General features: G+C 44.4%; 1 protein-coding gene across 8 annotated transcripts in view; it reads right to left on the bottom strand.

Annotated features, from left to right (window-relative positions):
• ANKS1A (ankyrin repeat and sterile alpha motif domain containing 1A) overlaps nt 1-24522 on the bottom strand; it is a 178822-nt gene that overhangs the window by 85417 nt on the left and 68883 nt on the right. For 3 of the 8 annotated variants that reach the window (XM_059400068.1, XM_059400069.1, XM_059400072.1), the window contains exons 2-10: nt 23098-23178; nt 20951-21107; nt 19013-19075; nt 11913-12209; nt 10990-11065; nt 10597-10698; nt 10399-10500; nt 8825-9021; nt 5232-5324 (exon numbers count right to left, since the gene is read on the bottom strand). In XM_059400068.1, the coding sequence (XP_059256051.1) occupies nt 5232-5324; nt 8825-9021; nt 10399-10500; nt 10597-10698; nt 10990-11065; nt 11913-12209; nt 19013-19075; nt 20951-21107; nt 23098-23178 (1168 nt within the window). Of the gene's footprint in view, nt 1-5231; nt 5325-8824; nt 9022-10398; nt 10501-10596; nt 10699-10989; nt 11066-11912; nt 12210-19012; nt 19076-20950; nt 21108-23097; nt 23181-24522 lie in introns of those variants that run through there. The other 5 variants (XM_059400070.1, XM_059400073.1, XM_059400071.1 and 2 more) reach the window with 4 other exon arrangements.

The raw sequence follows: 24522 nt of genomic DNA, 5'->3' as shown, positions 1-24522 counted from the left end.
GATCAGATGACTTCTGACTGACCCCGAATGACTGCCATTTACCAGAAACAAAGGGCTCTATGCACCCTTCTTTATTTGGTGAGCCTTTCTTCACAGGTCCTGGGGGTTATAGGGAAGTTTCTCTCAAATGCCAGCTTCCTGCTACATTTATGGTACTATGAGTTTAAATTAATTCTACCAATCTCTGTTCTGAGAGGAGTCAAACAGTGAGGCAGTATGAATTTCACTGGAGAGAACAAAGCAGCTCTGTCTGTGGAGAAATCCCTGATCCAGGTAGCCATCTTTGATGAAATAACTGGACCAGGGCTGGCTTCTACACCCACCAATAAGGTCTAGGTAGCTAAGGGCCTTGTGGCCACAGCTAGTCACGGTACGAAGCTGGCCAAGCTGCCTCCGCAAACCAGGCCAGAAACACCTTAAATTAGTGCCACAGTCACACCAAGAGAAAGAATGGAGATCCTCAATTTAGAGGATCGTTCTGGCTCATCTGTCCTAAGAATCCAATGCGTTTCAGAGACAAATTAAGAATAATCATGTACCAGCTATTAGGAGTGAGCCAAAGCACAAAATCTCTTCCTGAGCAGTTTGGCTAGGAGGAGTGATACATCATGAACAGAGGGGTTCAGAGGAATTCCCAAGTCCACCCAACAAACAATGGTACCCTTACAAATATGATTCTTTGGTACACGCAGAAACTTCCTCCTTCAGACATGTCCCACAGCTCACTGGAGATAAATCAGGTTTGTGATTCATCAGGGTTTTGCTTCTTGGAGACTTAGCTCACTATGCTACAGCCTAACGAGACAACAAGGATTCTGGCTGGCAGCTCCAGAATAAAGGAGAGGCCATGGCTCCTGTTTGGTAAAAAGGCTGCCACTCCAAAGGCAGAATGATGGTCTCTTTCCGAAATTCTGCTAAGCACAGCAGGAACCTCCACTTTACTGAAAGCCACCTGGAAGCTAAAAGCTATTTCATGACAACAAGCCATTTGCCTGTATTACTTATTCCTTTCACCTCTTCGTAGGAACACAATTAAGGGAACAAAGAGGGACCATTAAAGCAGTTCATACAGTTAATACACAGGCATTATAGACAGGAATTTGTGTTCTGCAGGTTTACACACCCATAGCTATCATTTAGCCAGAGCCCTGGAAATCCGATTCCGTGAGTGTTCTGCACACAGCAAGGACCCTTGTATAGCCCCAAGCATGCTTCTGAAAGATATGTGACAGTCTGGATACTCGGCCTATAATACCCTTTCTTCTCAAAGAGGACAGCTGATGACTTCCATCTGGAAAATGGGGCCCACTAGACCTTCGGTCACTCTGCTTGGCTCTCAGGAACAACGAGAAGCACAGCACCAGCAAATGCTAAAGCTGGAAGGGACCTGAACTGTTCCAATCACAGCCAGAGAACACCTGGCTCCAGCTCTTTCATTTCACAGATGCCCAAACTGAGTTCCCGAACAGGTCTGGGGACTTGCCCAAGGTTACAGAGAGCAACCAGCAGAGCCAGGGCCATGAAATTCACTTCCCCTGATTCTGGACCCAAATGTCCTCATTCCCCGCCACCCACCCTGGGATATAAGACTTTGCATCCAATTTGGAACTCTTTCCCTCCTTTAGACTCTCTGGTGAGAGTACCCTGCTCATATCCAGACAACTTCTCGGGTGATCTTTTCCTCTTAGTCCTGGCTCCTGCCAGCTATGGGATTAAAATCTCATAATAAAGCAAGAGACTGCTTTGCTTTGAGCCTTCCTAACTCCCACTCAAGAAGCCCCCTGTCAAACCCTCCTACACTGTTGGTGGGAATGCAAGCTGGTGCAGCCACTCTGGAAAACAGCATGGAGGTTCCTCAAAATGTTGAAAATAGAACCGCCCTATGACCCAGTAATTGCACTACTGGGTATTTACCTTAAAGATACAAACGTAGTGATCCAAAGGGGCACGTGCACCCGAATGTTTATAGCAGCAATGTCCACAATAGCCAAACTATGGAAAGAACCTAGATGTCCATCAACAGATGAATGGATCAAGAAGATGTGGTATATATACACAATGGAATACTATGCAGCCATCAAAAGAAATGAAATCTTGCCATTTGCGACGACGTGGATGGAACTAGAGCGTATCATGCTTAGCGAAATAAGTCAAGCAGAGAAAGACAACTATCATATGATCTCCCTGATATGAGGAAGTGGTGATGCAACATGGGGGCTTAAGTGGGTAGAAGAAGAATCAATGAAACAAGATGGAATTGGGAGGGAGACAGACCATAAGTGACTCTTAATCTCACAAAACAAACTGAGGGTTGCTGGGGGGAGGGAGGTTGGGAGAAGGGGGTGGGATTATGGACATTGGGGAGGGTATGTGCTTTGGTGAGTGCTGTGAAGTGTGTAAACCTGGTGATTCACAGACCTGTACCCCTCGGGATAAAAATATATGTTTATAAAAAATAAAAAATTAAAAAAAAAAAAAAAGAAGCCCCCTGTCGCAGTGAATATGGCAATAACTGATTTTCAAGAGAAAGGATTCTGCTCTTTACCAGATTATTCCTTAATCTTTTCTACCCCTTTCTTCTAGGGCCGGCAGTAAATTGGAGCCAAAAAGCCATATTCTCTGTTATGTAGAAAGAAACATTTCTGCTGCAAAGAGAAGCTACTACCAGTCACCACCTAACTGGACCAACAGAATGACCAGTAGGGGTGTGGGCAGTTTTCTGGGAAGAGATACCACGGCAGCTGCGCCTTCCCATGAATGTTTAAAACATCTGAACACAGAGAAGGCTGTGGTCAGTCCGATGCAGCTGACAGCCCATTTGGCGGGGCAAAAATGTCTCAGTAGCTTGTGTGCACACACATGTGTATGTGTTTAATTTCTTTAAGCCCATTTCATGACCTGGTCATTAATCTGATAAGCTCCCATGGAGACAGCTATACTCAGCTTCCCTTAAAGGCTTTCGTGGGTCACCTGACAATGACAAGCCTAGGGAATGGGACACAAACACTGAAGCAGATGGCCTGCCAAACATAAAAGTCAACTGTGATGAGCCAGTGCTTCCTAGGACACGAGGGTTAGGGTAGTAAAGCCTACTAAGTAAAAAATCAAAACAGGGAAGACTAGAGTCAAAGAAAAAGAAATAAAAATTCACTGTTGGAGAAGACCTAGTCATTTCAACTACAGCAAAGAAAATCTGCTTTGATCACTAAAAGCATAATGACATAGCCACATCTCTTCTGTACTTATTTACTTATAATCACTAAGTAAGCAGAGCTGGGGTTCTCATGGCCTTTCAACTCCTGACTGCAGTGGCCCAACTGACCCAGAATTTCAGACTATTCACAAGCAAGTCCTAGAAGCATCATCTCAGAGTCTCCACATCCAGGAGAGTAATATGGAAATTTCTCCCCTTATCTCTTGATACTGTTTTTTTTTAAAGATTTTATTTATTTATTTATTTGAGAGAGAGAGTTCTTGTGTGCATGCATGAGGTGGGGGGGGGCGGGGCAGAGGGAGCAGACTCCCCACTGAAAAGGAAGCCCAGCAATGTGTCCAGATCCCAGGACCAGTGATCATGACCTAAGGTGCAGAAAGACACTTAACTGACTGAGCTACCTGGGTGCCCCTCTGTTGACACTATTATTATCAACAAACCACATTCTCTGAAAAGCCTGAGGAGAACAGAAAGTCTTCATTATCTAATATTTCTTTAAGAGCCTTGCATTTATCCTTGGGCATTAGGAATTTTAGTCTAAGTCCTTGTTAAAGAGGTGGCATAAGGCATTTATAGAGACCTAGCCCCAGTTGAACGTGCTCTGTAAGTAATATAAGTAAAGGTTCTCCTTATAAAAATTGAGTAAGGAAGCAAATCTCCATATTAAAAATATGCAGGGATATGATACATGCACTTCTATCTGCTAGTAATGTATTATCACCTTAGAGGCTATAATCTAGAGACCCTTTAGTTGAAACCTGATAATAAGCATTTTGTAATGAAGGCATACAAAGAAATAGGGACAGAATTTACACCTAGCATAAACATCTTCCCCTATTTCCAACACTGACTTTTATGTTCTTAAAAGGGTATCCTTGTATTTAATTATCCATTTTGTTAAATAAAAGCCTTCCTTCTGGTTCCATGAGTTCCTACTAAGTAAAAGAACCTGTCTCACTGGATGGTCTGTGGCAATATCTGACCTTCTAGGGATAAAGTAATGACACTTAGATGACTAGTTTATATCAGTTGATTTTTAAATTAAAGAACAACAGACCACTGAATGAGCAACAAAATAATGAAATTTATATAAGATTTTGAATAAATACTGAATAAACATATTCTCTGCACAGTGGTAAGGATTAAAGGAGCATTCTAAAAATAAGGCTCACAGAAAATATGATTTCTTCATACAACCAAGAAGTAAGATTGAACTATTTGCCCCATGATAATAATTCTTCTTTAAAATGGTGGAATAGTGGGGTGCCTGGGTGGCTCAGTGGGTTAAAGCCTCTGCCTTCGGCTCAGGTCATGATCTCAGGATCCTGGGATCGAGCGCCACATCTGGCTTTCTGCTCAGGAGGGGGGCCTGCTTCCTCCTCTCTCTGCCTGCCTCTGCCCACTTGTGATCTCTCTCTGTCAAATAAATAAATAAAATCTTTAAAAAAACAAAACAAAAAGGTGGATTAGTCTTCTCAAATAACCTTCTTTGCTTTCTCCCACCCCCACGACTCCTATTTCTCTTCTAAAATGAGTCTTCATGACATTTTCCATGTTTGTCCTGGTGGATTTCTTCATGTGAAATGAAGAAGAAAAACGTGAAAACAGAAATAAGACACTTGGGGCAGAACCACCAAAGTTCACTTATAGGATATCATCTACAGAACAGCGATTAAGGCCATACTCCACGTTTTGTATCAAAAGAGGACATAGGAACAAAACAAGCAAGAAGTCAAACTGTTTAGCTACTAGAGCCAGGAGGAATGTGCATGGTTTACTTTCAGTGTGCAACGTGGATCAATAATTGGCCTGTCTGCTGGACAGCCCCATTAAAATTCTTTCCTTTGTACTTCTGAATGGGTTGGAAAGGTCTTCTTCCAGATTACTGATATGCACAAAATTTACTAATCCAAAAAGGCGATAAGCAAATGAGAAAGAAAAGTCTTCTTTAAGCACACATCGAGGTACTTGCAAAAAATCGTATTTTAGTGATGGCAATAAACCCTCAACCCTCTACCTCAGAAGCTGTCAAGGGAAAATACTTCTTATCTATGTGGTCTTCCTCCTCTTCATCAGGTGGTGGCTTTGCTGGAGGCGGTGGCCGTTCCCTCTGTAGAAGAGAAAAAGCATTTCACTATCTCTTTTTTCAAAAAGTATTTTACTATCTCTTTTTCGATTACCTAACTTTCTGTTCTTATCTTAACTCTTGGAAATGAAAAAGAATGTAAAGAACTCCCCTGAGAGACTAAACTCAAGGATCAGTATCTAAACACATGGTTTAGTATCTGTACCCCCCACCCCCCACCCGCACCCCCCCCACACACACACTTCAGCCAGCATGCTCTTCACTTTCTGATGTTTGTAGCAGAAAGTATAAACACAGCTTTCATATTCTAGACCACAGTGAGAAATAGCACTGAAACCATGGCACTGCCTTATCAGAAAATGTCCAATACCCATAATAAAACTCTAGCCTAGAAAAGCCAGTGGCTCAACTTTCAGACTGGTTAAAAAGAAGCAGCAGTAAATCAAAGCAATCAACTTGTCAGAGTTCAAACAAACCCATGTTATTAAGGAAGTAATGAGGAAAGCAATCAAGGACAAAAAACGTCAATTCCTGCTCAAACTTTAACGTTACCCCCATTTATTCATCGAAGCTCAGAACTGGTCTCTATCTAGTTCTTGGTCACCTCCTTCAATGATCAGTATTTTTTTTTTTTAAGATTTATTTATTTATTTATTTGACAGAGAGAGATTACAAGTAGGCAGAGAGGCAGGCAGAGAGAGAGAGGAGGAAGCAGGCTCCCTGCTGAGCAGAGAGCCCGATGCGGGGCTCGATCCCAGGACCCTGGGATCATGACCAGAGCCGAAGGCAGAGGCTTAACCCACTGAGCCACCCAGGCGCCCCAATGATTAGTATTATGCATCGCTCACATATTAAAACCTTTCATCCCTGCCTATTTCAAAAAGGAACATTTGCCAGTTGTCTGCCCTGGAGCAAGAATTGGTGAACTCTTTCTTAAAGGGCCATGGAGTAAATATTTTAGGCTTTTGCAGTTAGCCCCACTACTGCCACAGCTGTACCACAGAGCCAAAGAAGATATGCAAATGAGTATGGCCGTGTTCCAATAAAACTTTATTCACAAAAATGGGCAGCTGCCTGCGGGCCACATTTTGCCAATCCCTGCCCTAGAGCAAGAAACACCCTGAAGCAGGGATTAGGGAGGTCAAATGTGGCTGACAGTTTCAGGAATACACACCACCTTTGGTGACAGAAGGCTGGGGAGAGGCTTGCCATAGTACCTAAGGGACCCGGCAGTGTTGTTTACAGTCCAAAATCCTAATCCTGCTCCATAATCAATGTTTCTACAGGGAAGGGAGTGGGAACCTGACCCAGGAGTTGGCTTGCAGGCTCATTCCCGGCCTCGTAGGTTAGTTCACAGTGTTGCTAGGACAAGAATATTTATGAAAGGGTGGAGGAACATGGCGAATTACACAAGAGCCTTGGAAAAGTCTGGAAGACAAATCCATGTCCCAGGAGCAGCAGGAGCAGCCAGCGTTAGGTAGCATTAGGTTAGCATTCGGCATCCATGACCTCCCTCTGTTCAAATACACTTCGCCCCTCCAGATTCTATCTTGATAAATCAGTCATTCCTACACTCCCCGGAACCCAATGGATGCCTAATGGCAACAACCTTAAAACAGATTCGTCTTTTCAAGCCAAACAAGGCTATGAGATCACATTTCCCAGTGAGTTCCACTTTCCCTAGCCAGTCTTCCTACAGCAGCACAGAAACAAGCTTGGTTCCTTCCAAAGGGCACCATGTATGGAAGGGACTAGCAAAGGCAGCAGGCCTGTCATCTACACCAGCTACCCAACCCTGGGACAAAAACAGCCAGGGAAATACAAAATGAAACACAACAACGACAAAAAGGACCCATCCCAGAAACCTTCTCAAGACTAAAAGAGCCTAGAAAGAACAAGATGAAAACCTCTTGTGCAAGAATTGATCACCAGAGATACTGGAAAGAAAGAGAAGCAGGAGCCTCTTTTTTCCTGAACGTGAGAATGTTGGCCCAGGGGCCTGCGAGGGCAGAGCTGAGTTAGGCTCACCATCCACAGCATTTGTAAGGCGTAGAACAAACAGTCCCCTGACCAAGGTTCATTACCAAGAGCCAGGCAGGTAGCACAGCCACCACATATTCAAGTAAGAATGGCAAAGCACGCATCCCAAGATGCATCAGTTTTTAGTTAGCAAGTCCACCGGAGGACAGATTCTTGGGGTGGGAAAGAACAAAGAGACTATAAATCAGTGGCAAAGCCCATAGGAACTTGGTAATTCAGAGCTCGCTTCAGGAACCATGTGTTCCTCTGGTAAGGCCTCTGGCTCCCTCTAATGGACATCACCTGTAAGTACCACACAGGCCAGCTTGCTTGCTTCACTGCACCTAAGGCGGAAGCACAGGAAATCACTTTTGTCCACAGAAGCACGCGCTTCCCTACTCACAAGGAGTCTTACCAGTCCTTGAGAATACCCACTCCAGTGGGATACCACAAGACTGGTTGGCCTTTCCAAAACTCATACAGAAATGCTGGCACTGTTCTAGGACCAGGCAAACAAAAAACAATACTAAGCCTAATAAAAAAGAACACTAAGAAACACCAAGTCATTCCCAAGGCACATTTGAAAAACCCAAGGATCACCCAGTGGCCAAAGGTTCATCTAAATGGTCATAAGGCAGATTCAGACCAAAAGGGATAAGGCTGGCCTCTACTACAGGAAGGAATAATATACACCTGGAAATCTGCCTCAAGCTGGGATCACTGGGACTCAGAGCAGTGGCAGGTTCAATAAAAATGCAGTGCTCAAAACCTCAGATTATTATATTGGCTATGTAGGAAGGTCGGTCAGGGGAACAGTGATTCAGGCTTGGGCTCAGAGTAAAACCCTAAGGTAGAAAAAGGGAGTAAAACCTCTTGAGAACAATGGACAAGACTGGAGGCAGAAGCAAGCCCTGGAGAAAGGAGCAGTCAGATGGGAAGGTGGACCAAGAAATGGCTAGAGAGATTATAACTGGGAAAAACAGGAATGCCACATACTAACACATGTGATATCCGATTAAGTCCTGCTACAACCCTGCTGAATGCAGAATCCGTCCAGATCCAAATGGATACCATTCTGAGGGCAAATGGAAGGTGAGGATGCACTCAGGGGAGACGAGAACTTACTTCAGTGAGCTCTTCCACTGTAGAACAGCTCTCAGGAGAGAAAACTATCAACATACAGCAAAGACCCCAAAGACAGAAGCCGCACAAGGCTAAATGGAAAAAATGCTTCAATTTGCTCTAATATCAAAAACTAACAGAATGATGCAGACATGTTATATTGAAATCAGAAAAGTCAAAATTCTACTTCAAGGGGATCTATATAGATTAACCACAAAAAGCAAGAGAGATGTGGCAGAGGCCCAGGAGAACAAGGGGAGTAGGCTGCAGGCCTCTGGAAAGCTAGCAGGCACTCGGTGCATACTCCCTCTCCTGGCGCTCCACCAAAGCACAGGCTGACAACACAGCCCTCGTTTGTCTGTCGAGGGCCCTAGGCCACATACAGGCCTCACTCCAGCAGTCTTCACTCCCGCTGCCTCGGCCTCCTTGTTCATGGAGTCCCGGTCAGATGATCGTCCGCTGGCCATGCTGTCCAACGAATGGCAGGAGACAGCGTTATACAGCACCTCGTAGGGACCCTCCTCTTCAGCGTTTGTGTCAAAATCAATGATCAGTTCAGTCACTGCTTTCTCCACATCACCTGAGCAGGTTAGAGAGCAAGAGTCAATGGATGGAGAGCATAATCTCAGATTTCCAAACACTACCCAACCCCCTTCCAACCACCTCAAGCTCCTTGTCAACCTGAACTTGACAAACCGTAACTGAGAGCAGGAAAATAAAACAACTGCTTTGCTCCATGGATAGGAATAAATAGAGTTTCAGTTGCTCTTTATACCCTGAGACTCAAAGAGATTTTTCTCTAATTCAATGTAGCAAACCCTTGACATCTATGAGGGATACCTCCCTCCAAGACCTTAAAAATTCCCAAGAACTTCAACACCGCCATAGCATAAACTTAAACCATAAAATGTGGCAAAGTATAACTGGAAACTTAAGTATTCCTTTCAAATTCTTAGCAGAAACCTCCATGTGCTCAAGCAAAAGAGGGGATGGTGAAGTCTTTCTAACGCGGAGGCGGTGTGCAAGGTTAAACTTACCAGAGAATACGAACACCAGACTACCTGGGACTCAAACATGGGACGCTGAAAAGTTACAGACTGTTGTGGACCAGAGATCTCTGGGTCTCTGGCAAACAGTCAAAACCGTTACTGTAAAATCCCTGAAAGCTAAGAGTTTAGTGAACTACTAAGCCCATCACCAGTGGATTATAAGGTCAAGAAAAAAAGCAGGGGTGGCAGTGGTGGGGGCAGACAAGGACTCCACAGTGAAGACAGGTCGAGCACCCCTTAACCTGATACGTCTGCACCCCTCTGAAAAATCCCTTTCCTGTTTCAGGACTGGTACGTTGTGCTATTCCTCTGGCCTTCTTTGCTATGCTTTGTATTGGAGGGGAGGTGTCCATCAGTATTCTGTTTGTCTCATTCATTATACCTAGGACCCAGAAGGTTGCTCAATAAATCTGAAAGGGTAGACTGTGGTTAATGATGGGGAGGCTGGACTGCCCAAGCTGGTGCCCAGACCACATCTATTGGCCAAGTGATACAGAACCAAAATCTGCCATCTACACGTCTACCAACCAGGTGGTACTCACTCAGTATTTACTGAGGGCCAGCTATGCCTACAGCAGGGTAGTGTGTGTTAGGAAAACTTTCCTCAAGATCTGAATTTACCTTGAGATCGTCTGGCCTACACCACATCCCCGAACAGACCTCACAGAGCCAACTATAAAAGTGAGAATAAGATAAAATAGGAAAGAAGAGGTCCGAAGTAAAAGGCCTAAGCTCTGTCCAATAAAAGTTCAGATACTAGCTAGGAAACAATAAATGTGAATATGAACTTATTAAGCACTCCCAATCCCCTGAAGTTATTATTTAAATTAAGCTTTTTCTCTTCTACCAAAGACCATTCATCTCTTCAAGCTGAGAGCTCCTTGACTGGCACAGAAAGGCCACCTTACCCTGAGACTCCTGGGATACGGAAACCATACTGGAGATGAGAGGTCCCTGAGACGTGGGGGTTCTATCGGCCTCTTTCGCACCTCTTTTTCCAGTCATGTGATCTACATGGAAAGACAAAAAAGAGCTGCACCAAATGCAAATGCAAATGGTTCGGTCAGTGTGTCCCCAGGTCGCCCCAACAGGCGATGAACGGGTACCTTCAATAAGCGCCGCTATCTGCTGGCTCTTTTGAGAAGGCAGTTCCCGGACAGTGTCTAGGGCAGTCAGGCCACGGTTATCTTTTATGTTGACATCAATTCCTAGAAAAGCACACCAGGTAGACCAGGGGGAGTGAGCAGTTGCAAGTCAGCCTCAAAGAGGGTCAAATTCCCGGACTCCTAATGCCCCCAGTAGCACAACCAACATTTTTCATCCAAAGCCATTTAATAAATACAGTTCTTCCAGAACAACTCGTACACTTGCAGTCAACCCATGGAGACATACATACATTGGGTTCAAGTGCAGCCAGCAATAATCCCCCTCTGGGGAGGCTAGGGAGAACAAGCCCACCCCGGCATGCCGTGTAAACGAGAGCGCGGCCGACCTCTCACCTGCAGCCAGCAGGATTTGCACCACATCAGTCTTGCCAAACAGAGCAGCCTCATGCAAAGCACTGCCCTTCTCCGTCTGGAAGGCAAACGAGAGCGCAGAGCAGCATGTCATCAGAACAGTGACCCAGGTTTGGCTTGGCTCCACACGACAAATGGAATACAGACAATGGGAAGGAGTGTAAAATTAACCACACAAAGTCCTCTGTCATTATCTTTCCCACTTTTCTGGTCTGGATTCTGGAACCACAGTCGTGGCCCGGACGTGAAGTGTGTTTGAAATGCCACCATCAGGCCACACAGGAATAACTGTGTAGCAACTCCAGGAGCCACCTACTGGTGAAGCTCCTCAGGCTCCAGCCCTTCCCAGTAGGGGGAAGGGTGGAGGGAGGAAAAATCAGAAGAAAAGTAAGAGAGTTGGAGGTGGGTGGGAAACAACCAACATCTTAACTTCATGTGTGGTTTGGTGCTTTGGTCGATGCAAAAGCTAAGGAGCAGTCATTCATCAGAATGGACAAAGCTAACTACGCGGGGAAACGCTAAGTTTCTTGTTGGCAAGATCAAATCCATGGGACTTTGCAGGTGGCAAAGAGCAGCAGTGGGAACGCCCATATAGGAAGATAATGAAATTTTTCTAATTTTGAGAGAGAGTCCATGAGCACATCTTTTCAGGGCATAATGACTATATATTACCCCTGAAAAGGAAAACAAAACAAAACAAAACAAAAAACAAATCAGTAACAGACTCACTTGAGGAGTTTGTCTCTGAAGTTTCACATGAAAATGAGTCAACGGATGGAAGCATCTGAGACGGGATGTGAAACATGCTAAATAAGAACACAGCCCAGCAGCATGGTCCCTGCGCCTCTCCCACCACAATGCGGCCCCTGGAGCCTGGGGGGTGGGGGAAGCGACTGCCCGGCTACCTGGTAGTTGCTGTCCATGCCAGCATCCAGTAGGACCTGCACCACAGCTCTGTGGCCGTTCCGCGCCGCCAAGTGCAAGGGCGTGTGCTTCCTAGTGTTGCAGCCCAAGAGGTTGGGGTGTGCGTTGAGGAGCATCTTCACCACCTCCAATCTCCCATACAGAGCAGCCAGGTCCAGGGGTGTCTCGAATTTGTTGTTGCGCATGGTGGGGTCTGTCAGCTCCTCTAAGAGGACCTTCACCACCTCCGTGTGGCCGTACTGCGCGGCACAGTGCAGGGCTGTCTCGTTGTCGTTGTTCTAAAGGATTGACAAGCAGATCCCGTCAGAAGGGCACCTGGCAGACTGGCCTATGACTGGGAAGCACACCCGGAAAACTGTTGAAATTTAAATGAGAAAATAGCAGCAATATTTGGGGACTACTAGAAGCCGGTCAGAATGAAGACAACAAATGAGGCTGGCTACTCCGATCAGCCACCGTGTGCCCCAGTTACTGCCAGAATAGGGGCTGGGGTGCCCCTCAGATTTACCATCTCCTGTGCGCCATGAAGGAAGTGTCCGCAGGCTGCAAGGAGAGTGAATGGGGGAACGCGGCGGGCCCCGGGCAGAGGCCCCCACACACATGAATGCTGATGATATCACTGCCATTGATTCACTTTAAATTTCAACTGGTTTTACAATTTATGTTCCATCAACCCTGGATTTTCTGATTCTGGTTTTGTTGACCGTCCAGTGCCTTACAGACAAGCTTTTTTTGAAAGAGTTTATTATCTGCACAGCTTCTTGCATGCAAATCAACCAGCCAACAATCAAAGTAAAAGAGCAGAGCACCAAAAGTTACTCTCGGAGATCTCAGCCAACAGCCACCTCCCGGGGAGGGCGGCACCTGAGCTCAGTCACAGAGGAGCCTGGGACCCTGTTGTCACCCTGTGTCTACCCCAGGAGCCTGCACCAATGAACGCATGCGCAAGCTGCCACACGAGGAAGTGTTGCTTATGTCCCAAAGGCTCAGTGAGACACAGGAATGTTTTGTGAGAGGTGCAAAATATTCAAAGTTATAATACAACCATCAGTTCAGATTCACAATCCCGGGGTCCTTTAATGCCAATTGTGTTTCAAACTAAAGACAGAACCTGGGACAAAACAGAAGTTTGTGCTCCCGTCCACCATCGGAAGCAAAATGCTAATCATTTCAGTTGTGCTTCTTCTTCTTCTTTTTTTTTAAACTACTACTGACAATGTATAATCAGATCAGGAATAAAGTAATTTCCATGACCTCTCCTTTTTTGGATGCACTAAAGAAAATAATTCTCCCACCAGATTTTGAGATTCCTAAATTGATCCAGGAGGCTTCTGCCACTTTAGGGGAACCAAGCGGATGAGGTGGTGTGTCCATCAGGTCAATATTGTGCACCTCTCAGTGACCAAAAGGTAATAAGTGAAATGTTTCCACAATCGCTTTAATTCTATTAATTACATTAAAAGTAACAGACCAGGAGTTACCCAAACATGCATGCAGTTCCATCTGCTTTTGATCTGGCATTTGACTGCATCATTTTTTCCAGCTACACCAAGTGCACCACAAAGATCTAGAGCTGCTGGGAGTGAGGCCCCCAAAGGCCAGAGTGATAGCAAAACAAAAATTTTTGATGAAATAAGGACAGAAAGGGTGGTAGCAGGAGCCACATGCGAAGATAAATGCACACAGATAAACAGAGGAAGCAGCACTGAGCTCAAACACAGCCCAAGGAGATCAGCAGCTGAAGTGCGGACAGCCTTCGCTGGTCACGGGACAGAGCCGTTAGCGATGGCCTCCTGCGATACAACTGGGCCCAAGGAGTGGATTCCATGTTAACCTAAAAGGTTGGAGGGAAGGGGAAGCTCTGGGCAGAAGGCAAATCTTTGGGGTTCCCTGTGCCAAACCAACCACTTAAGATACCCATTTGGAATGCCCATTCCCAAATAAGCCAACTCAAAGCTGTCACTTCATGTTCTTGCAATGAGAGACAGCTTCATCAACAAAACACACAGGGGCTTGCTTTACAGTTGTTCGAGGGCAGAGTGGCAACCCAAAGAAATTTTAAGAGGATTCTCAGGGTTTTACATCTCAATTAGCAGGGCAAAGAAAGTCAGCTTATTCTCATTAAAAGCCCAGTCCAGAAAAGCTTGTTCACTCTGAGGCAGACACTGCTGTCTCTTTTCTATTCAAGTTGTCTCCCAACAACCAGAATACTCTGTCCTCGATTTTGTAAAAAGTATGCCATTAAGGTCCGAAGAACTGTAAAACTCTAAGCTAGCCAGCAGGAGGAAAAAAAAGAGAAATCTTGGTTTGTTGTTGTTGTTTGCTAGAACTAAGGCAGCTACCACAAAGCTGTCTTACTGAAAGCAAGGTCTTGATCACTACCAGGCAAATTTCCTGCCTCTGTTAAAAACAGCCTAACCACGTCTCTGCAGAATGTCATATTCAAATTAACAGTGTAGAAAGTATCTCTCATGCTTCAGTCTTGCCAGACATGGTCTGATCATTATAATATTTGTAAGTTGAAGTCTGTGGTGACCCCATCTCTCGACTATTGAACACAGGCCATCACAATGAGCTCTTCCTACCAGCTCCCCTTTGGACGTGACAAATACCAGCGCAGGAAGTCATTAGTGTTGATTCAGGGACCCACAAGAAAGGGAGGGATTCCAAGGAGAGTACCGACTCCTCGGGACCCAGAATCCTTCTTTCACATCTTCCAAATCCTACTACAGGCACTCCTCACACCTCAAGAGTTCCCAGAATCATATTGCTATGTATTTGGACTGAGGATGAAGACTAAGAGTGAACACCCCAATTTTCCTCCAAAGTCTTTGCACACTCTCCAGTCTTGCCTGTCTTGAGACTCACTTCCATTTCTCCTTGCTACAGTCAGTACCACTAAGAAAAAAGACCCCAATACTCTTTAAGTATGGAGACCCCATTTAATATGTAAATCCATTTGATTTACATATTATATAATATTACACATTATGTAATATTATCTACATGTTTATGTCTATCTATCTATCTCACATTGACATAAACTACAAGCAACAGAAAACTATACAGAAACATTCTGGTGGCTTTTCTCCTCTTGAAACTATTCTAAGCCAACACTTCCCAGTGCTTAGACTGCAGCCCAACTATACTCTTGACCACTGTTGATAGACACTAAAGTTGGAAACAACTGAGCTACAGCTCTCTGTAGCAACAATGGTGTAGGCTTCAGAAACCTACCAAAATTGGAACAAAAGGATAAACTGGACCTCCTGAGATTTAGCAGACATGGCAGAAACATGAGAATTGGGTCCATGTAGAAGAAGAGCTAGACTTACTCTGTAAATATTCTGGAAGGCAGAAACCTGATCAAAAGATGGAAAGTTTAGGAAGACAAGTATCAGCCAAGCGTAAGAAACCAAAAATCAGTGGAATCCAAAAAGAGGCTGCCGTGCTCGCTTCGGCAGCACATATACCAAAAAGAGGCTGCCAAGTAGGAAGACTGGTTGTTACCAAGAGAAACACACAACCAAATAAAGCAAAGGGCAGACAGCTCACCTTTCAGGTGAGAGAAAAGGATTCCTGCTTTGGATGCAAAGTTGGCTTAGATCAGTGGTTCTCAAACTGGCTTCGTTTTGGAATTACAAGGGAGCTTAAAAGTAACTGAGTCCCACTCCAGACTTGCCAAGGTAGCACATCAGAGGTAAAGCCCAGGAAGACTATTATTAAAAAGCTTAACAACCTAGCCCGTACCACCTTGACCAAGCATTCATCTAACAGTGAGACAAACTGACATCACGTGCCTCATAACGTGAAGGAACGAAATATAACATCACTCCTGCAGCTTTCCTGCTAAAACTATAGGGCCTGAATCGATCAGATTCAGGAAATAACGGGAAATATGTGAAAATATCAGACAAACTTAAACTGAGTGATAGTTTACAAAATGACTGGTTTGTATTCTTCAATACCATCAATGCTGCAGGTCTCTGTGGCAATCGCTTAGTGGATTCAGCTGTTCGCTGAATGGTTGGTTGGTGGTTCGGTCCCACCCAGGGATGTCATGTTCGTGGTTCCTAGTCATAAAAGACTAAGAAGGGCTAAGGAAGTGTTCCAAATTATGTATGATCCTGGACTGGACCAGGAAAAAAAAAATTGCTCTAAAGAATATTATTGGGGAAATGGGTAAAATCTGAACACAGATTCTGTATTAGATTCCAGTATTGTATCAATGTTGAATTTCTTAAATTTGATGACTGTACTATGGTTGTACAAGTGAATGCCCTTGTTTTTAGGAGATACACACCAAAGTATTTGGGGTCAAAGGGTCATGATCTCCATGACTACGTATCAAACAGTTCATCATCAATTATGCAACAATATATCTACACATTTGAGAGAGAGAGAGAGAGAGAGAGAGAAAATGTGCATGCAAATGAGACAAAATGTTAACAACTGGTCAATCTAGATGACGAGTGCAATGCAGTTCACTGCATTATGCTTGCAACTTTTTATACACTGAAAATTGTGTCAAGATAAAGTTTTACAAAAGCTTGCTGGGTGATTCAGATGCAACCAGTCAAGCTGATAAGAATGTGGAGACAACTGGTTGAGACAACTTCTGGCCTCTTCCAGCTCTGAAACTTAATTATTTTTATGTGGACAGGGAAAGAGATATACCCTAAAACTAATTTGACCATTGCTCACCTTACAATATTCAGACTAATTTAAAATTATTTTAAAAGGGAGCAAATAAACGATTTTAATAGTTCCACCATAGCTACAGATGACCTACATTTGAGACTGGTGTATGCTGACTTGTTGAAAAAGGAAAGGCTCCATATGTCAAAGAGGAAGATGAAAACTCATGAAAACCATCCCTGCTCCCAGAACAGGCACCAGAGACTTTTTTTTTTTTGACAGACAGAGATCACAAGTAGGTGGAGAGGGAGGCAAGGAGAGAGAGGGGCAAGTAGGCTGCCCACTGAGCAGAGAGCCCGACTTGGGGCTCGATCCCAGGACCCTGGGATCATGACCTGAGCCGAAGGCACAAGCTTTAACCCACTGTACTACCCAGGCGCCCCGCACCTGGGACTTCTTAATTTCTACAGGTGCCTGACAGGACTCAGCAAACAAAACAATTCCCAGACACAATCCAGGTCAATAAAAACCCACTGAATCAGGATAAAACCCAGGGAGGTTCAATTCGAACCAGCTCAAAGAGAGGTTGCATTCATAGCAAAATCCAAACAGCTTTAGCCCTTAGTGCAATTTGCATCATTTAGCCTTTCGTGGGGTGGCAGGAGGCAGGGGTGGGGGGGGAGGTAAAGGGCATTGTTCTTATGCCATTTAGACCAATTTTCTTTTTTGTGTAGGAAATCAAGGGATAAGAAAATGTGCTTTAAAGACCCAAAGACTTACCCTTTAATCAGAGCTTTATAAGCTAACTAAACTAACCACCGAGTGCGAAAACAATCACTTCAAGGCACCTCCCCACAAAACAAAACCCTGACCAGACTAATTGAGCAATGTTTCATTAAGCTTCAATCCACCAGTAACAAAGAACAAATTCCAAAGTCCCACTTCAGAAAGAGCAGACTGTATATGCCCTTCAGAAGTCAGATCTCAAATACTACTAGTTATCAGATAGTTGTACTTAATGTGCATTCACTTACTTAAACTCCAGATGGTATACTGCACTTTACAGGAGAGGAAACCAAGGCTCACAGAACATAAGTAACTTATTTAAGTCAACAAAACCAGTGGGTGGCAGCACAGAATTCAAACTCAGGCTTGACTTGAAAGGCTGTGACCTTTAATAAAAGTTTTCTCCACTGCTACAACAAGTTTAAAAAAAAAAAGAAAGAAAGAAAATGAAGATATGGTATCTTGCTCTTTTGAAAATTAGAAAACAGAGAGGGCCAAGCAAAAGCTAATGCATTCCACTACCCCGAATCAAACTGCTTCTCCGCCATCAAGTCCCAACAGCTGAAGAGCATGGCCCACGTGGAGCTTCACTCACTAAATCAGCATTTCTCAAAGAATATCTGCCTTGCATTTGGAAACATGTAGAAGTACCTTACGTTTCCCTTCCCCGAGGCTACTGTGTTCGGAGCAAGGGAAAGGTAGCTAATGTGACTAACTGCACTGACTTAACCAAACTCCAGACTGGTACCAAAAGGCAAACCTCACCTGAGTGGAAACTCAGGTTAAAACCAGCAGGTGAGAGCACCGAGGAGAAAGGCTAACCAGCACCCACAGTTCTGCCTCCTGGTGTGGTGAAGGCCGGCGCGGGGGTGGGGGGGGGATGGACTGTGCCGTTCATCACCAGCCTAACCTGCCCCTGCCTCACAGGGAGGGAGGCTCGAGGCCAGTGTCCTGCTTGACCCTGCGACTTCATTTCCTATCTCAGACCCCCTCCCAGGGGCAAGAGTGACCTAGCAGTGAGAGAAGCTGAGAGCTGGGGAGAAGCAACTGAGGCTTTAAAGTCCCAGGCAGAAATGCACGAACTCAAGGAAGTGAGGAATGAGCCCAAAGGGACAGCTTTTAAGAGTAAAATGGAGTCACCATACCCCTTCCCCACCACCTCCACCACTAGCTTATTGAAAATGAGATTCCACTTCAAAAGAAATAGAGAAAGCAGTGTAAAAAAGATCTTTAAATCCAGTTAGTGTAATTTAATCATTTTCTGTGCTGATTAAAAAGTAAGCTAATATGTTTGACATCTCTTAATTGAATTTTTCTTTTTCAAATTTAAATGATTTTTAGCAATCACAATGGTAAAATATGCATATAATATGGTTCCTTCTCTTTCCCCATTTCGGCCATTTCTAAGCTTTTCAGACATTCCGGGAAAAGCACCCAACCTTTCCAGAATTAGCATGGGTTTTAAAAATAAAACCCAAACTCACTGAAGCTTCAATTTCCCATTCCCAGACAAGCCAAAAGCAGATGGGCTGAAGCAGACAATAGTCAGGGTGAAGATGAGGAGCCTGAGTGGATGAGAGTGGAAGCCAGAGAGGACCAAAGAGGGAGTGCAGCTTGGAGAAATGATGCAGAGAAATCCTGGCAGCAACGTACACACCTTGGCATTGATATAAGGGTCAAAGGGGCCGTACTTTTTGAATTCTTTGATCTCAAGAGCATTCTATAAAAAGGAGAGGAAAAGAAAATGTGATGATAAAATGGATGAAAAATATCAAAGCAATCCCCAGCCCCGAGGGGGTCCAACAGGAGAACAATGTGGATCTGCCCTCTGGGAGCCTGGAAAGGAAGTTAATGGGGGAAGGCAGGCTCGAGGGCACAGCACTTATCACCCCTTCTTATCCAACCATCCAACTGGAACCACATTAACGGTTTTTAAGTAGATCCATGTGGTACTACTACCTAGAGCCGTTAGGTTCTTCCAGCTCCTGCGGAAGTCTTGCCCAGCCCCTGCCCCACCCAGCTGCCAGCCAGATACTCAGAACACTGGGCTGGTGTCCCTATCAAGGGATACTCCAGGCGGGAGGTGGCAGTGAGCAGGACAAGCTAGCACACTCAGGTGGCCCAAAAATCCAAGCAGCTGTGTTTCAAGGCAAAAGTGAGCAAAGACAGGATTAGAAATGGTCGCCGAAAATTTCTTAAATGAGAAGGACTTTAATGGGTGACTAGTTGGTTCAACATGGAGGAATAGGAGTTAAAAGCAAACTTCCTGATAAATTTCCTCCGGTTAAGAGAAATTACAATCACTTTAGCCAGGAGGAGTAAAATTGCATTTAGATTCTAAAGCAGCAATTCCAGAGACAATTTTCATTTTTAATGTTATGACACAAACATCCTCATGGATCATCTTAAAATTTCTGTGGCTTACCTATCCAGAAAATACAGCTTGAGAAGCAAAAGGGAAGCTGATTACCAGCTATACACACACAATCTCCAATTTGAGAGATTTGGGAGCATTGTTTTAATTTTCTCTATCCTCAGGGTGAAGCTGCCCTTCTCTGAGTCAGTCTTGGTCCTAACTGCTCACTGAGAGGGTGCAGAGCCCTGCTGATAGATGGGCTCACGAGAATGATTTCCTATTTTTGGAGGAAAAACCCTGACCTAATCCTACAGGTAATTTAACACTTTCCTCTCAGTAAAGTCATTAGAAAAACAGTCCTGGGCTTACTGAGAAAGAGCAGCATCTCTCTCACTCAAGCAACTAAGAAAAGCACCTGCTTCAGTTCAGAGCAGAGAGGAAAACAGAGTGGCCTGTCACACAGGGAAAGCCCATCTCCTCTCAAATGGATACACGATCTCAGACTCAAACTACAAGAAACTGCATTTTATGAGAGGACTGTCTAGAACCTGCATAATGCAAGCATAACTTTTCCAAAGGAATCAAGGTGAAAAAAGTGGAAGAATGGTATCAGAGAACATAAATCCATGGCCACTTTAAGGTATTTTTGCTCAACTGCTGCCTTTTTTTTATTTTCTAAGAATTATCTCTGCTTTAACAAAACAGGGTCACTCTTAAATTGACCTTAGGAGAGAGCATATAAATGATTTTCATTCTGCTTCATCACCTCTGGCCTCTGAGCTTACTCAGATGTTTTTAATGAGCTCCTTTTTCAGTCCCGGGATGAGTCCTTCCACTTCTGCCAGCTGCGATGGAGGGAGAACACCGCTTATCGGCTAAGGCCACTCCGCCATGCCGGTGGCATAAGCACTGCTTGTAATTAATTAAGCCTGCCACTGTGAAATGGCCTCTAAACAATTTTATGGGTTTTGTGCTATTTCCCATTTTGCACATGAGGTATGTAGATCTTTATGATAGCACTACTCCAAATCTGCACGATTCAGATGCATGTAAAATGCTTCCTTGGGGTATGAGATCTCCCTGATGCCCTTGGAGGAGTAGTGCTGGGAGGAGGGGAAGCATTTGTAGGGCCTGGAAGAGCTGGTTCCCTGCAATCTGTGCTGCGGAACTGAAACAGCACCGGGAGGCCACCATGGTCTGGCTATAGCTGAAGGGAAGAATGCTTCTCTTCCTTCCGACCTGTTCGTTGACTCTGGTGTGTGAGGGCCCTTGATGGATGAGCAACCGCACTATCTGGGCATCTCCTTTCCAGGCTGCCAAGTGCAGAGGGTAACAGCCTTTGGAATCAGCCACATTGGTCAACGCATCGTTCCTCAGAAGAACCTCAACCACATCCCTAGAAGGCAAAAATCAATCATGAGTTTGCAGAACTCAGAAGGCTTTCCTACTTACAGCGCTTCACATCTGGGCAGCTGAAGCCCTTTCAGATATTATCTCACTCGGGCCCCCCTCTCTCTACCTGAGCTCATTGCCCAGTCTCTTCCTTTTATTCCATGAGCTACGTGTACAGCTGTTGATAGGCGGCTGAAACATCTTGAGCCAAATGACACTGACTCATCACCTTGCCATTCTCTGGGCTTTCTAGACAATCCATCTCTATTCCATTATTTTGAAAATGTCTGGTTCCCTTGTCTAAACCTTACAATGTTGCCTTGTTTGTGATGTTTAAACAGCATTTGGGGATAAAATTTACATGAAAGTAGTCATGCAAGACAAATATCGTTATTCACCACATTATTCAGAGCATTTAGTGATGTGGGAGCTAAAAGCAGACAGGCAGAGCGGAATTAAAGTTGCTGCAAACATAAGCCAGACACATATGGTATCATTTGATACATCCAGAAAGAAGGGCTTGGCTTTCTCCTTGGTGACACTACTAATTAAGCAGATACAAATGTATAATTATCCCCATGCACATGAGGTCAGAGAAAATCCCCACTGTAAATAAAAACAGCATCTGGATAAACTTGGCTAACAAGCTAAAGTCATTTAAGTATAAGATTTACTTTAATTCAGGCCACCACCCCACCAGTTATGGGGGAAGGGGTCTCCACAGAGTCCGTGTTTAGCTTTGTCCAAGATGACCATAGAAAAGACACAAGGATCATATTCAATATATTTCAGAGAAGTTTAATGTAGAAGGAAACAACCACCACCTCTTTCAGGCACAACAGACTCCATTAGGCTGAGCTAAACACTGTACAGGTGATACAGAATACCACCGGGGGCGGAGGGCCCTGTTCCTTGCTCAGCAAAATCCAAAATGGTTCCGATAATCCCACCTTATGAAAACTAAACTTCTACTCTTATCTCCTAGAGCATGATGCCTCAAGCTCTCCTTACCACGCTCTGTGTTGCTACACTCTGGGTTCCATTCTTCCACATCCTGGCAAATCCACTCATTGTACTCCCTGGCTCTGCCTGCCTCTGGGCTGGGCCATCACATTCTCTCTCATATGGAGGGCAGTGCCCCCTGGAAAAGGCTGCCAAACCATTTAAACCTATGTCATCTTCTCTCCCACCCCCCCAAAGCACAGCTTCTGCAGAAAACTTTCCATGCAAATCCCACCCATCAACTACTAACCAATACCTAGAGAGAATTAAATAGGCCGTACAGGGGCGCCTGGGTGGCTCAGATGGTTAAACATCTGCCTTCGCCTCAGGTCATGATTCCAGGGTCCTGGGATCGAGCCCCACATCAGGCTCCCTGCCCAGGTAGAAGCCTGCTTCCCCTCTCCCACACCCCCTGCTTGTGTTCCTGAGCTTGCTCTCTTTCTCTGTCAAACAAAGAAATAAAATTAAAAAAAAAAAAAAAATAGGCCATATGATCATGTATTTTTCCCCTGAAAAAAGGTTCTTGTTATCTACCAGGCTAATTGTATGAGGAAGAGTGGCAAGCCAAAAGAGTAAATAAATAAGTACTTTAAGAGAAGGGAAGTTTCTTATGACCACTCAGTCTATCTTCAGGTTACAAAGGTGCTGGTTACCTAAGAGATTATCCAGCCCCTTTATATCTGGCTGTCCCAAACGTGACCTTCACAAGCAGATCACTGCAGGGCATTGTGCCGCTTTAAAGAAGAAAAGGACAAACAGAAGAAAAGGTAAAATTTAACTTTTGGTTGAAGGTATATAGGCAGAGGAGTAGGGAAGGGTGCTTAAATTATATCCTAACAAGAGACTTGGGAACTTTGGATGGACTGAATTTCCTTTGCTCTTTGCTGTTCCTCAACATTACTGCTTAGTAATTCTGTATGGAAATCAAAAAAGACGATCCAAAGGCCTGAGTTCTGGAGGGTAGGGCGGGAATACAGCACATGGATACTTACTTATGGCCATTCAAAGCAGCATGGTGCAGTGGTGTATAGCCGGTGCTGTCAACACAGTTCACATTGGGCCCTCTCCAGATGCTATGGGGGGAAAGAAAAAAGAAGACTGAAGTCTCAAACCAAATTCAGAGCCAGCTAACTGCTTAGAAAAGAGTTCTTGGTGGTGATGAACCAAACTATTTATATCTTCATGACTCCTGAGAAAGGACAGCAGCTCTTTACTACAGAAATGCATAACCCCCATGATAGGCAGGCATTTGCTCAGCAGGTGGACAGGTGTCCAGATAATGGTGTAAGCGTTTAAAAGCTTGCTCTTCTGTACCACTGTCGTCTTTTTCTTTTTTTTAATTTTTAAAAATTGAATCCATTTTCTCTTTAGGCATATGTTTGAATTCTGCTCTACAATAAGCCAGTGAAGTATTACATTTTCTTTCATGTCTTTTTTTTTTAAGTAAGCTCTCCCCCCAATGTGGGGTTCGAACCCACAACCCCAAGAGCAAGGGTTGCATGCTAACTGAGCCAGCCAGGTACCCCATGTACCCTTCTCAATTTTAACTACATTATTCACTCTAAACACTCCCGGGACTGTTGGAACACTTCACTGAAAGGTCATCAAAAATATCACTGAACCAACCATTCAGTCAGTCACAGGTACTGAACACCCACTTCTGGTGGTGTTCTGGTGACTGAAGACTTAAGAGAGACTTCAACACAGACCTACAGATAATCCGGATGATTTAACCAGCCAGAACCAAGACGAAAGAACCCACATTAATAAAAGCACCAGGGCACATGTGTTAAGATGTAAGAGACAATGAGGCTTTCTTTCTGAATGTCTTATTGCTTAAAAAAAAAAAAAGAAGAAGAAGAAAGAAAGAAGGAAAGAAAGAAAATAACAAGATCTAGAACTTGAGTGCTTTATTTGAATCAGAAATACCGTACTAGGAAGCAGAAGTGTCATCTAACTTAATCCTCAAAGCCCAATTCTTACTTCTGCTTCACACCTTACTACACTGGCCAGAGCTGCTGCTGCTGTGTTTTGTTTTGTTTTTTGAGAGAGAGAGAATCTTAAGCAGACTCCAGACTCAGCACACAGCCCAATGCAGGACTTGATCTCATGATCCTGAGATCATGACCTTACTTGAACTCAAGAGCTAGACCCTCAGCTGACTGAGCCACCCAGGCACACCTTGGCCAGAACTTCTAAAACAATATTAAGTAGTAGAGGGCAATGTTGTTTTGTTCTTGCTTTTAATGAGAATGACTCTACTGTTGGCAGTTGGTGTGAGGTAAGTACGCTGTACCATGTAAAGGAAGTGTCTTATTTTTTTCCTTAAAGAAAAATATTAAAATAGTTGTACAGGGATGCCTGGGTAGCTCAGTTGGTTAAGTGTCCACCTTTGGCTCAGGTCATGATCTTAGGGT

The sequence above is a fragment of the Mustela nigripes genome, chromosome 5 (genome assembly GCF_022355385.1).
Source record: "Mustela nigripes isolate SB6536 chromosome 5, MUSNIG.SB6536, whole genome shotgun sequence".
Classification (NCBI taxonomy): domain Eukaryota; kingdom Metazoa; phylum Chordata; class Mammalia; order Carnivora; family Mustelidae; genus Mustela; species Mustela nigripes.
Note: the sequence above shows the minus strand (reverse complement) of the source record. Positions and strands in the feature narration are given on the sequence as shown.